This window comes from Tupaia chinensis, unplaced genomic scaffold (genome assembly GCF_000334495.1).
Source record: "Tupaia chinensis unplaced genomic scaffold, TupChi_1.0 Scaffold000129_1, whole genome shotgun sequence".
NCBI classification, from domain to species: domain Eukaryota; kingdom Metazoa; phylum Chordata; class Mammalia; order Scandentia; family Tupaiidae; genus Tupaia; species Tupaia belangeri.
In genome coordinates, this window is record NW_006159598.1 from 881,987 (window position 1) to 895,966 (window position 13,980).

A 13,980-nucleotide genomic window follows, 5' to 3' on the forward strand; every position below is an offset into this window, starting at 1 on the left:
GGACTTCGGTGGCTGTACCCTAACTCCATTTGCTTTAAGAAAAATGACAATAAATTGCACATATCTATTTATAATAACTTAGTTGGCTTTTGGCATATCTTCTTTGTCCCAATAAACAGTTGCTTGCTATGATACAAAAAAAGAAGAAAGAAGAAAGAACACACATAGACACATTTCTGCTATTGACTGCCTAACCATATCAAGGCGCCTCTCCCTTCAAGCTAATTTATACTAAAACGTATCACAGGGCGCACTTTTCCAGCAACTTAATCAATTACAGACAGACAGTTAGAATATTACTTAGAGCCTTTTCCTGCTGCTTATGTTATGCTGCCCAGTCCCTTGACGACTAGACTTGGCGAGAGACTTCCGAAAGGCCTCTTCTCCCTGCTTTTGATGTAAGGTTGTCACCGAACTCAAATCCAGTTCGCTCGCCCAAGCGCCATGAAACCAAACCACAGGCACACGGTGTGATGAAGGGAAGCCCAGCTTTACTGCCAAGTGCAAAGCAAGGAGAGCGGGAGCTCAAGCTGCAAACACCCGGTCTCCCTGAGATGTCCCCACATACGCTTTTAAGGGCAAAATTAGGGGCAGAGGTCCCAAGCGCACGATCAGTTCAGTGATTGGTTCGAGAGGGCGTGATTGTCTCTCGTGGGCATTCTTGATTGGTGAGGCTTTAGATTGTCAGATTTCCGTTCAGGTGACTGGAGCCATTCAGCCTGGGTCTTTATGCTCACAGCCAGCAGTTTCCAGCCTATACTGAAATAGAAACCTTATCTTTCCTTTACGTGAGTCTTAGAGGTCAAATGGCCCTCACTCATGGTCCATGTTTCATTATCGTAACCAAAGCCCGAAGACTTACCCCTTACTCTGAGCCCTTACAAAGTAAGTGGACCTTCCCTTTCAAGAACTTTAGGAAATACATTAGAGGGTCCCTGCTCAGTTTCAGGATGACTCTCCTTGGCTGCCCCACACTGTCTCCTGTCTCGACTTCCTCTCTCGTCTCCAACCCCACCCATGCACGGCTGCTCACTGTTTCCTGAATGCAGGGATGAACGGCTGCTGCCTCCACCTCACCCAGGACACGCTTTGGTTTATGAGTCCCAGACACTCAAACTTGGATCCTGTGTTGACGGATGGCAGAGTGTCGAGCTGGGTTGTGAAGTCCTTGGTTCTTTGGGTCCAGATCACTAAAATTAGAGACCCGTCCCTAGGCGCAAAACGAAACCGCAACCACGAATGAAGTAGGTAAAAGAGAAGGTTTAATAGGAAGAAAAGAAGTGCACCCAAAAGACTCTCGGGCAGGCAGATCGCCAGGTGGCAACCGCGCTTGGTACGTTAATCGTGGATTGTTATGGCGGGAGGTCTGCTGTACTACCTCTGCCCTTCGTTTGAATTCGAATTCTGTTTTCTCCTGAGCTTGCACACTTTCCTCACAGATAAAGAATGAGGAATCTGATTACCTAATTGCACATGCCCAGTGTGAGCTAGGCTGTTTAATTAGACCGCCTAATTAGTTTATTACCCTAATGGGAATTAGGGCGTTGACCTAATGGGAATTAGGGTGTTGACCAAAACACTTACTTGGGGATTAGGGTGTTGACCAAAATGCTTGCTTGGGTCTTTTTGATAAGAGAAGAATCTAGGAATCACCCCTGTGTGCTTCCCTCAGGCCCCAAGGAAGGAAGATGGCAAACTGCCTCGCCCTCCCAGCGCCCGGGGTAGGGGAGCCTTTCGCTTTTCTCTTAGGGCTGCCTGCTCACGACTAACTGCCTACCACACCTACAGAATCCCACATCCTGCAGGACCCACCGCCCCATGGGTCTAGACAAGGCTGTGACTCTCTAAGTCTTGACCAGGAGTGACCAGCTCCCTGTGGACACTCAGAGTGGGAGGACCTTAGACTCTCACGCAGCTCCTTGTCTTGATGTCCCCAGAGGTCCCAGTCAGGCTCTGGAGCTCAGGGAGCACCTGAGATGGGGCAGAATGGCGTTGGTGCTTCTCTCTCCTCACTGGGCAGGTCTCTGGAGTCTCTGGGCCGTGGGGTTTTCGTCCTCTCTGAGTGGAAGTAAATGAGCCTGGACATTTGGGGTCTGAGGTTCCTGATCTGTGCAGCTGAAACCTCAAGCTCCTCCCCAGCTTCTGGCTTCCGTGGGTCCTGGCCCTTCCCCTGCCCTCACCTTCCCCTCTGCTCAAACAGGAAGCCCAGGGACCTCCGCTGGAGACGGAGATGTGGCCTCTGCTGCTGCTGCTGCTGCTGCCCCTGCTAAGGGAAGAATCCGCATGGAGGCTGGGCTGGGTTGACCTTCTTTTCTCCTGGTCCCTGGCTCATGGTGGGACATTGAAGCTGCGGGTGCCTGAGACAGTGACGGTGCCAGAGGGCCTGTGCATCCTTGTGTCCTGTTCCTTTTACTACGACAGGAGGGCCAACTCTTACTACCCCCTGCCCTATGGCTACTGGTTTCGGGAAGGGGCTGATACAATCTGGGACACTCCAGTGGCCACCAACGACCAGACTCGAGCAGTGCAAAAGGACACCCAGGGCCGATTCCACCTCCTTGGGGACCCGGAGAACTACAATTGCTCCCTGAACATCAGCGACGCACGGAGGGAAGACAGTGGTTCATACATTTTTCATGTGGAGAGAGGAAGTGCCAAGTGGACTTCCACTAATAAGTTCGTTCTGCATGTGATGGGTAAGGCGTGGGCCCCAGGGGTGGCCACAGGGGGAAAGCCACAGGGTGTAGGGCTTGGCTGGACCGGGCTAGGACCCCGTCCTGGGAGGGGTGGAGGTAAAGCTTGCCTGGCTCAGAGGAGGAGCCGAACCAGAGCCTGAGCTGCCCTCAGGGCCTACCGGCTCCTTCAGGGTTAGAGCAGGGGCTTCAGCTGGAGCAGAGCTGGGTGAGGGTGTGCACTTGGGTGTGTCCAAGGTCAGGCTCACAGGGTTTCTGAAGGACTTGCCCAGTGAGGGAGATGGAGGAGCAAGGATGAAGGAGCAACATTCCCAGGAGCCGCTAGAAGGACGGAGTGTGTTTCGTGGAGTACAGTGTGGAGGGAGGATGCCCCTTCCAGGAAGCCGCTTGACATCAGAGGGCGATGTCAGGGAGACAGCTGAATACAAACGTCTAGCGATCAGGAGATGGTCCAGGGTGCAGACGTTACAACAGAGCTGGTGTGCAGTTAGGACACAGGATGAGGGAAGAAATGGGTGATTGTTGATGAAGAAAGGGCACAAGGAAACACTTTTGTCATTGGTGACCTTGACAACAGCAGCTCCGTTTTTGTTTGTTGGCTTTGTCAACCAGAAAATAACCAACTCTGTAAATAATAATAATAATAGTGTGGTTTATTTCTAAGCAGAATATGAGTGGCCTATGCCCAGAGAGAAGGCAAAACACCTTTCTCTCAGGGTAAGCAGGTACAGGGGTTTCTTTGATTTCGAGAGCGAGAGACAGAGTTTGGAATTTAGGGAAAGTGCTTCCATTGGTCTGGCTCCAAAAGATGGGATGTGTGAAGTGGGGGCTTGTGGGTTATAGGTGGGTTTTACAGTTTTTAGGGTGATGATTAAAAAAGGAAGGTTGCTGGGATCAGAAAGGAATGTACTTTAACAGCGACCAGGAGGCTTTAAATACATCACGAAGATACTCCAACACTATAGGGGGAGTGGGATGTAGGAAGCCTGTCACCGGTGGGTCAAAATAGTCCGTTAGTGTTTGTGGGCATGACTCTCTCTAGATCCTCTGGAAAGGATTTTGTAAAAACAGGAAAAAGCACTCAGACTTCTGTCCACAACCTGCCCATTCTCATGATTTATTGTGATCCCTTCTGGAGGTTTTAGAGCAATATTTCCAGCTAACTAAAGTATAATTAACAAATAAAAAATATGTATATAGGGGTCAGCAGATTGCACAGAGGTTAAGGCAGTTGGATCCCACATGGGCAACTGTGTGGTTTGAATCCTTGTCCCAATGGCTTGAAAAACACGCTGGATTGTGTGTGTGCATGCCCCAAAACAGAGAGGACTACAGATTGCAGCATGGCCATCCTTTAGGGGCCTGATTTCTCATTTTCTCTTACTTACTCTCTCTCTCTTCAGTGACTGTGTGTGTCCTATAGCAAACTTTTTTTAAAATTTTTTTATCATATATGTAGGGACCAACAGTTGGCATAATGGCTATGTCGCTAGACTCCCATGTAGTCGACTGCAATTCGAGTCTCGGACCTGGTGGCTTAAACTGATGCCAGGTGCGTGTGCGTGCGTGCCCAAGATCCTGAGAGGAGTGTGGGGACACGTTTAAGAGAGAGAGTCTGAGGTGTGGGGACATGCGCTGAGCAAACACCACATGCTCTTTTGGGGTTTGGCAGAACCTTGTAACTTGTCTTTCCCTGACCTTGGCTGCAGACAGAGCAAGGGTAGAAATTACTAGGGGCGTTCCAACAGACACATCTAACAGCTAGTTCTCTGCATTAGAAAGGAAGATGAGATTTACTCTAGATGGGATTATCAACAAGGGATACACCTGGCCCCGGGTATGACTAATCCCATATAGATTTGTTAACTGCTTCTCATTGTCTGTAACCTGGCAACTAATCCATGAAGTGTCATGAAACATACATGTGTAATGTCTCCTTGTACTATAAATAAAGACGTCCAGTTCATCTGGGCGGCACAGGTTGCTTGGGCTACCTAGGTTCAGGCTGCCTGTGTCCATTTCTACTCTATCCCTTTGTCTCGTTCTTTCCAGTTCCCAGGTCCTGGCAAGATGGAGGGCTTTCTCTTTCTCGTCCTCTTTCTCTTCCTCAGCAGCAGCCCCCTGATCATGATTCAGCCAGACCCAAGCCCTGGGGCGGACGCCGACAGAGGAGAATGGAGGAGAAGGGATTGCGGTGTGGCCATCCCCCCTGGGGGGTGATTTCTCGCTTTCTGTCTCTCTGTCTCTCTCTGTCTTTCTGGCAAGAGCATGCACCCTATAGCAAAAACCTCTCCAAAAAAAAAAAAAAATCATATGTGTGTGTGTATACATTTGCAATGTACAACTGATTTTTGTGGACATTCATCTGTATACATTTTTGTTAATTGACAAAATTATTTCTATTTATGGTCTACAATACGATGTTTTAAAACATGTATACATTGTGGAATGGCTTCATCAACCTAGATACCATCTGCGTTACTTCATGTCGCTAACAGCACTTCTGCGGTTTGAACTCACACTCTATTCAGAGAATGAGAATACTCCATATTCTGCAATATCTGTTCTGTTTTGTTTTGCGGAGGGAACACTTTTAGTTTACTAGGAATTTTGAAATACACAAAGTGTTATTAGCTGTAGTCACTTGCTGTCCATTACATCCCAGAACAGCCTTCTCTGTCAAACTGAAACTAGGTACCCATCTCCACACTGGTACACCTACCAGCTCACGGCCACCACTGTTCTACTTTTTGTAAAAATTATTCATTTTAAATTTCTTAATTAATTAATTTTAAATTTGACCAGAGAGGGAGGGAAAAGGCAAAAAAGCAAGCTCACAGGTCCAGGACTTGAACTGTGATCAGCTATGTAGGAGTCCAGCACCTTAACCACCATGCCACCTGCCAGCCCCTATCCGGTCTGCTTTTATGAGTTTAAAATTTTTTGGTTCCACATACATGAGATGATGCAGCAGTTGTCTTTCTGTGCCTGGCTGATAAAACGTATCACGATGGCCTGCAAGTTCATTCTGTAGTTGAAAATGGCTGCGTTTCCTTTCTCTCTGAGGTCGCAGAACGATCTATTGCACTCATACATTCCTATTCTTATCCATTATGAAAACTTGGACTGATTTCATATTATGGCTATCGTGAACAATGATGTGAATGTGGGAGTGCAGATATTCCTCTGAAATAACTTCTTTAGTTTTTATGGATCTGTAGCTGCAAATGGGATAGCAGGATCATATGGTAGTTACCATCAGCAAGTTTCAGAGTGACAATCCGTCTCTCCATAAAGTCTGTACTAACTTACATTCTCACCATCAGTGTACAAGGTTCTCTCTTTTTTTTTTTGGAGAGGTTTTTTCTACAGGGTGCGTGTGCTCACCAGAAAAACAGAGAGAAACAGACAGAAAGCGAGAAATCACCCCCCAGGGGTGAAATGGTGGCAGTGAAGAGAGGACTCAGTTACAGCAAGAAGACGCAGAGAAGAGTGAGCGTAGACAACACCCTGAAGGGTTCTGTTACGAAGAGGAGCAGAGAATACACCTGGAGAGAGGGGCTTTGCTCAGTTTGTTTTCTGCCGTGTCCCAGAGGTATTACATCCATGCTACAATTCCTTCTCCTCCATTCTCCTCTCAGGATTTGGGGACACACACACATGCGTCTGTCTTGAGTTTTAAGCTGCTAACTAGGTGGGAGCTCAGCAACATAGCCATTACACCATGCTGGGCCCAGGAAGTCATTTTATTCTTCTCCTAAGACCTCTGTGACTAGTTACCAAAAACGTATTGTCTGATAACGAAAGGTATTTATTCTCTTATATTCCTGAAGACCAGAAGTCTGACATTAGTTTTGCTGGGCCAAAGTCCAATGGTCAGCAGGGCATACTCCCTCCAGAGGCTCAAGAGGAAATCCTCCCCTTTCTTTCAGATTGTTGCACCTGTTGTCTTTCCTTGACTTCTAGCTTGCCTCTGTGGCCATGTGACCTCATTTATTTTCTATATATCAAATTCATTCCTCTTTCTTTCTTAAAAGAACATGTAAGACTAAACTTAGGGACCAGATGGGTAATCCATGATTACCTCAACTAGAATGATCATCGCACCTTCAAATAATTTTTTTTCAAAAGGTAACATTTACAAGTTCTAGAAACTAAGACCAGGGTGACTATGGGTGGCATTAATTAGCCCAGTGTGTTGCCATGTGGCATTTGAAATGCAATGTCCCCATCTATGACTGACCTCGGCATTGTCCCATCATTGCTTTGCTCTTGCCTACCCTGACGCACTGGTAGGTCATCTCCTGGGGAGCACGTGTTTGGGGAATGCAGAGAAAGCGTGTAAGACAGTGAAAGAAAAGAGCGTGAGGAGGAAAGTAGACTGGGAAACATCTGAGGATTTGTCTCCGATGAATGACACATCTAGAAAACATCACAGACTCTCAAAACAGAACAATTATTGCCGGTCCTATTTAAAAATAGAAAGCACTCACCACAGAGCCCTTTAAAATTGAGCAAAGTGCATAAAAGACTTCTCTTTAAAAATATACGAATAGCCAATAAGCACATGGAACGATGCTCGGCACCACTCATCCCTCAGTAGAGGAATTCAAAGTATGACCACGACATCAGCACGTCATGTTCTACACCTAAAATACGTATGCGCTATTTAAAAGAAAAATGAAAACAAGCCAACCACAGTGAGCTACTACTGCATGCCCATCACGAAAGCCATTATCAAAATAAAAGGGGAAAGGAGATGACAAATGAGGGTGAGGACGTGCAGACACTCAGTCTCTGGTGAGAGTGAGCAATAGTGAAGCTTCTGCAGAGAACAATGTGGCGGTTCCTCCAAAAAATCAGACACAGGAAGTAGAACGTGTGCTGCGAAGGCAAGGTCGGCGTGGGGTTCTCGTGGGAAGGTTACGGAGCTGGACGGAGGCGTGACTGCAGTAAGTGCCACCTGCCTGCGCACAGAAAATGATTCGCGTGGGGTTCGTTTGGTTTGTTTGGTTTGTTTGGTTTGTTTTTGTTTTTGCCATAGGGTGCTCACCAGAGAAAGAGAGAGGGACAGCGAAGAATCACTCCCGGGGAGAATGGTCATGCTGCAGTCCCTTCTCCATTATCTCAAGATGCTGGGCATGCATGCACATTCACTCAGTGTGATTTTCAAGCCACTGGGTCTGGGAACAAAACCAGAGCTGGCCCATTATCTGACCTGCCACATCACCTGCTGATCACAGATGGTACAATATCGATTGTATGAATATATTTTGTCATAACAACAACAAAAAGAAGCTGAACATTCGATTAGGACTATATCAGACAATGGCATGTGATCACAAGGAAGCACGCTCCCTACCCACTGCTTTAAAATACATATTCGGAGTCAGCAGGGGGTGTGGTGACTGAGGGGTCAGACTCCCACATGGCCAACCGTGCTTTGAGTCCCGGACCTGGTGGCTTGCGCTCTCACTCCCTCTCACTCTTCCTCTCTGGTGAGTGTGCATGCCTTGTAGCAAATTTTAAAATCATAATAATGGTATATAAAATTAAATAAATAATGCTTTTATAAAGATATTACAAATTTGGCCCAAGCACACTGGCGTGTGCTGCTGAGATGCAGTGCTTGGCAGGCTGGCCACCTGGAGGCCTGGGTTCAATCTCTGGGTCCAGCTAAAAATCCCGGCTCACAGGGGGCACCTGTTACACCAGCAACGCCGGAGGCTGGCCTGGACAGGTAGTGAGAGGCACTTCGTCTAACACAAAAGAAATGCCGGCAGTGAGGGCACCTCTGCTCCCAGCTGGGAGGCAGAACCTGAAGGATCGCGACACAGCAAGATCTTTGACACTGGGGAGGGGTGGCGGGGGGCAGGGGAGAAAAAGAAAGAAAAAAAGAAAAAGAAGATACAGACTAAAAACCTAAGGGAATTAAAAAAAAATCCTGATACGAGCGCGTGCTGGCCAGGATGTAGCGGCCAGAGCTCACGTGCGCTGCCGTGGGGCACACCACGCTGCAGCCACCTTGGAGAACACTCTGACAACGTCGCAGAAATTGGAACTCACGCCTCCCATGGTGACCGAGTGCCGGCTCCTGAACACTCCCCAAACGAAACGACGACCGTGCTGACACAGAAGCCGGCGGGCCGAGGCTCACAGCAGCTCTGCTCCTCTGTCCCCAAAACCCGGAAACCGTGTCACTGCGCCTGAGCCGGTTGGTGCACAAACAGGGGAACCGGAAACCTGGCGTCCCTCCCATGACGACGGAAAGGGACGCTGTTCTGTGAGGCCCGAGCACGTGAAAGAGCCTGAAGGCGTGACGCCAGGAGAATGGGGCCAGACCTAGAGGCAGCGCTGAGCTGGAGATCCGGGGAGCCGAACACACAGCTTCCCACGAATTTGCGCTCGGGTTCTTTGGAAACGGCCTGTCCTCAGTGACAGGAGAAAAGCAGGTGTTTCTCTGCGGAACTGCTCGTCTGTCTGGGCGGGACCTTAACAGGGGGTACGCAGCCCCACACAGAACGATGGTGTGAATGGGGAGGAGGCTCCTACCCGGTCCCGGGGTCCACGGTCTCTCCCTTCACATGAAGATGTCACGTGGCTCTCCTGGGAGATGTCATGGAATGCATGCACATCAGTGTGCTAGGGCCTAGGACGGAAAGTTCCCACCCCAGTGCTTAAAGGCCCAGGGTCCTAGACACAGGCGAAGTCCCCGGTGACCACGGGTCTGAAGCCGACTGTGCGCGATTGGAGAGATGCGGGCTGTGGGTGGCAGCACCTCAAGGTTAAAGACGGTCAGTGGCCCCTCTCGTCTCCGGTCCCACCGCACATGGATGCTCCCTGGGCTTGCTGCACCCCTGGATGGACGGCTGCTGCCTCCACCTCAGCCCAGACACCCTCCCGCTGCGAGTCCCAGACACTCACTCGGACCCTGCAGAATCCCACGTCCTGCAGGACCCACCACCCAATGGGTCTAGATGAGGCCCTGACTCTCCAGGGCATGGCCAGGAGTGCCCAGCTCCCTGGTGGACACAGTGGTACACAGAGCAGCAGCTCAGAGAGGGAGGACTTTAGACCCTCACGCACATTCCTGCCCTGTATTCCCCAGAGGTTCTGGTCCTGGTCCAGGCTCCAGGTCAGAGAGCGCCTGGGATGGGGCAGGGCGGTCTTGGGGCTTTCCTCTCCTGAGTGGCCAGGATCTCTGTGTGGATTGGGGAAGCCTGGACACCTGGGGTCTGAGGTTCCTCCTCTGTGAAGCCCAGGCCTGGAGCTCCTCCCCGGCTTCCGTGGGTCCTGGCCCTGCCCCTCCTGCCGTCGCCTTCCCCTCTGCTCACACAGGAAGCCCAGGGACCTCGGCTCCGAGATGAAGCCTCCGCTGCTGCTGCTGCCCCCGCTGTGGGCAGGGGGGAGCCCGGGTGGGGGCAGGGCCGGGCTGACCCTCCTTTCCCCACAGGGTCCCTGGCTCAGGATGACAGATTCTGGCTGGACGTGCCTGAGTCGGTGACAGTGCAGGAGGGCCTGTGCGTCACTGTGCCCTGCTCCTTCTCCTCCTCCTGGGGCATCTCTTCAAACCTACTCCCTGCTTATGGCTACTGGTTTCGGGCCGGGGCTGATATAAATCGGGACACCCCAGTGGCCACCAACAACCAGAATCGAGCAGTGCAAAAGGACACCCAGGGCCGATTCCAGGTCCTTGGGGACCCCACAGTCCTCAACTGCTCCCTGAGCATCAGAGACGCCCGGAAGTCGGACAGTGGTTCGTACGTTTTTCGCGTGGAGAGAGGATATACGAAGTGGACGTCCACTAATAAGTTCTTCCTGCATGTGACAGGTAAGGCACGGGCCCCAGGGGTGGCCCCAGGGGGAAAGCCACTGGGGCAGCAGGGCTGGACTGGGCTGGGGCCCGTCCTGGGAGGGGTTGGGTGAAGCCTGTCTGGCTCAGGGAGGGGCTGGACCAGAGCCTGAGCTGCCTTCACGGCCGCTTCTCAGACCCTTCCTGATCCTGTGTCCCCCCATTCCTCACGAGCCCTGACCCTCACCCCCGACATCCACATCCCGGCGACGCTGGAGTCCAGCCGCCCCAGTAACCTGACCTGCTCGGTGCCCTGGGCCTGTGAGCAGGGAACACCCCCCACCTTCTCCTGGCCGTCAGCTGCCCCCACCTCCCTGGGCCCCACGACCACCCACTCCTCGGTGCTCACCCTCACCCCACGGCCCCAGGACCACGGCACCAACCTCACCTGCCAGGTGAGGCTCCCGGGAGCTGGCGTGACCACAGAGAGAACCCTGTGGCTCAGCATGTCCTGTGAGTGCTGGCCAGGATGCCCGGGTCCCTGAAGGTTCAGGGGGACAGGAAGACTGGTCTGGGGACACTTGGTGGCTGTGTCTTGGAGGCTTGGCCGAGTTAGGGCCCTGCAGGGACACAAGTGTGTCCCTCCTACATCCTGTGGCTTCTGGTGTGGAAAAGAGTGTTTCTGCCCTAATTGCACCCCGCCCTCCTCTGGGAAAATCCAGCTCAGGGCAGGGCGGGACTCCTTCTCCTGGACTCACCCCATGACCAGAGACCTCCATTGGGGACCCTGACTCCCGTCATATCCCCAACCCCCACAGCCACGGTGGGGACCTGTCCCCAAAGACCTCTCACGTCACGGGCCCGCAGCAGGACAGGGCCACACTCTCACAGCAGAGCCTCTCCAGGCCCTATTGTCCACGTCCTGAACACCCTTCAGCCTTCCCTTTCTTCGTAAGTCTTTAAAAATTATTACTGCTATTCATTTCTTCCAAGAACGAGGGGCACAGAGAGACAGCGCCCTAATGAGGTCGGGACTCCACAGCCCCTGTCACCACCCCACAGCCACAGCCAGCCCGATCACGGCCTGCACTGCCCGGCACGCTGCGGGGTGTCTGGGGCTCAGTGGGGCCTTCTCATGGGGCAGCGTCAGGAAACATGACATCTCCCTGCAGCTCAAAAGCCTTGTGTGTGTGGCCCCGCCTCAGCGGTGCAGTGGGCAGCATGCCGGGCTGGACAGCAGGAGGCCACATGCATCGCGTGGTTTGAGTCCCAGCCCAATGGCCTTAAAACACGCTGGACATGTGCAGGCATACCCAGGACCCTGGTGGGCTGGAGACTGGAGAAGGGAGGTCTCAGCATGACCGCGCCCGAGGGTGCTTCTCCGCCTCTTCCTCTCTCTCTCTCTGTCTACCTCTCTCCTGCATGTGCACACATTCGATCATGAAATTAGAAACTAATGGAAGAGACACGGTGGCCCAGTGCCAGGCCCAGGTGGAAGACCAGGGTTCAGTTCTCGGGCCTACCTGTACACAGCCAGGGGCGTGCAAGAGCTGGAGTCTCATGGCTGGCGGACGTGAGTAAGGGCATGGCAGGACGACTGAGCCTTGGAGGTGTTTCTTCCCTTCCCTTTCTCACACAAACCCACTTTATCAGGAATGTAAAAAAAATGAACTAAGAATTACATGCATACGTATTTTACCGAGATTCGTTTCTCCCAACATCAATTTCTTATGTTCCTACAGTCAAGGGGCTTTGAGCTCACTCCCAGTACTGGCCACCGCCACCGCTGTGGTTCCAGCACACTGCCCTCACCCAGAGCGAGCCCTGCACCCATGTCCCTCCTGACAAGCACTGGTCTGCTTTCTCTCCCAAGGACGTCCCTCGTGGGCCTTGTGTGTCAGTAGCACCGCACGTGTGGTGCCTTTCCCGTCTGACTTCTCTCCCCCACGCAGGATTTTCAGGGTTCATGCCGTTGCATTGTCAACACGCATTTTCTTTTTACGTCTACGTAATGCCCCGTTGTGTGGAGAGCAAATGTGCCCATCCATTCATCAGCTGATGGACGTCAGGGTTTTTGCACTTTTCGCTAACTGAGCAATGCTGTGCAAACATTCATGCACAGAAGGTAGGTGGAGGTTAAGCCAATGGGATCCCGCATGGCTGAGTGTGTGGTTCGAGCCTCAGAGTCAGCAGCTTGAAAAGAACATGCAGGGCGTGTATGCTAGTGTGCCCCATATCCAGAGAAGAGCGTGGAGGAGAAGGGGTTGCAGTTGGGCCGTTCCCCCCGGGGGGTGCTTTCTTACTTTCTCTCTCAATCTCGCTCTCTGTCTGTCCTGTAAGTACTCACACCATATAGGAACAAACAAAATCTATGTACAGGTGTTACCGAACACGTGCTGCAGTTTCCCAGCACTGGGACTCTGGGCTACATGCGTAGCTCTGGGCATATCTCCGTAAGGAGCTGCCCGACTCTTCCAGTGTCAGCACCACTGCCCAGTCCCACCACCAAGGAATGAAGATTCCAAATCCTCCCGTTCTTGTATGTATTTTTTTAAAAACTACCAAAGGCGACCACCAGTTGGCATAATGGCTATGTCGCTGGACTCCCATGTAGTTGACTGTGATTTGAGTCCCAGACCTGGTGGCTGAAACTCACGCCAGGTGCGTGTGCGGGCGTGCCCAAGATCCCGAGAGGAGAATGGAGGAGAAGGGATTGCGGCATGGCCATCTCCCCTGGGAGGTGATTTCTCGCTTTCTGTCTCTGTCTTTCTGGCGAGTGAACGTGCCCTATAGCAAAAACCCAAAAAAAAAAAAAAAAAAAAAACCTACCTAAGAGTGTCTGCAGTAGCTAGAGACAGAGACAGGGAGAGGGAGAAAGAGCATGCGCTCGCTAAGGAGACAGGCCTGCCACAATTCTTTCTCTCAGTTCCTCCATCTTGTGGGATCCTGGGGGTGCACACGCATGTGCCTGTCATGTTTTCCGTGCCACCAGGGCTCAGATTCGAACCGTGATCTGGCATGTGGGATCGTGCTCCTTTAGCTGCTAGGCCTGGGCAGGTCCTTATTTCTCGTCCTTAAACACCTGCATGCTGGTGGGTGTGAAATGACATTAATCTGTGGCTTTGATCTGGACTAATGCAGTGACTAGTGATGACAAATCTATTGTTTTTCATTGTTCAGAGGCCACGTGTGCTTGCCACAGAGAGACAGAGGCTCAGGGAGAGGAAGAGGAGAAAGCACCCCTCGGGGGTGTGGTCAGGCCACATCCCCCCTTCCCTATCTCCCTCCGCTCGTTTGGGCACACATATGCACCCGATGTGGTTTTGAACCACAAGGTCCAGGGCTTGAGCAGCACAGTCAGCAGTGTAGATTCTAGCTCATGTGACCACAGGCCCAGGCTGGCCAGAGAAATCTATTTTTGAATACTTTCATTTGTTGACATTCCTTCTGAGAGTTTTATTCAAGTCCTTTGCCCCCCCCCTTTTTTTTTTTTTT

General features: G+C 51.5%; 2 protein-coding genes across 2 annotated transcripts in view; both read left to right on the forward strand.

The window, feature by feature from the left end:
- The first annotated feature begins 1,986 nt into the window (after positions 1 to 1,986).
- LOC114004467 (sialic acid-binding Ig-like lectin 13) lies at positions 1,987 to 3,500 on the forward strand. Its single transcript, XM_027770365.1, has 2 exons — positions 1,987 to 1,995; positions 2,201 to 3,500. The coding sequence occupies exons 1-2, from the start codon at positions 1,987 to 1,989 to the stop codon at positions 2,834 to 2,836; spliced, it is 645 nt and encodes a 214-aa protein (XP_027626166.1). The 3' UTR covers positions 2,837 to 3,500.
- A 5,948-nt stretch (positions 3,501 to 9,448) lies between these two features.
- The window catches only part of LOC102469385 (myeloid cell surface antigen CD33), a 29,583-nt gene continuing 25,051 nt past the window's right edge, over positions 9,449 to 13,980 (forward strand). Inside the window, exons 1-3 of the mRNA XM_027770366.1 lie at positions 9,449 to 9,487; positions 10,032 to 10,524; positions 10,720 to 10,998. Of these exons, the coding sequence (XP_027626167.1) occupies positions 9,449 to 9,487; positions 10,032 to 10,524; positions 10,720 to 10,998 (811 nt within the window). The remainder of the gene's footprint in view (positions 9,488 to 10,031; positions 10,525 to 10,719; positions 10,999 to 13,980) is intronic.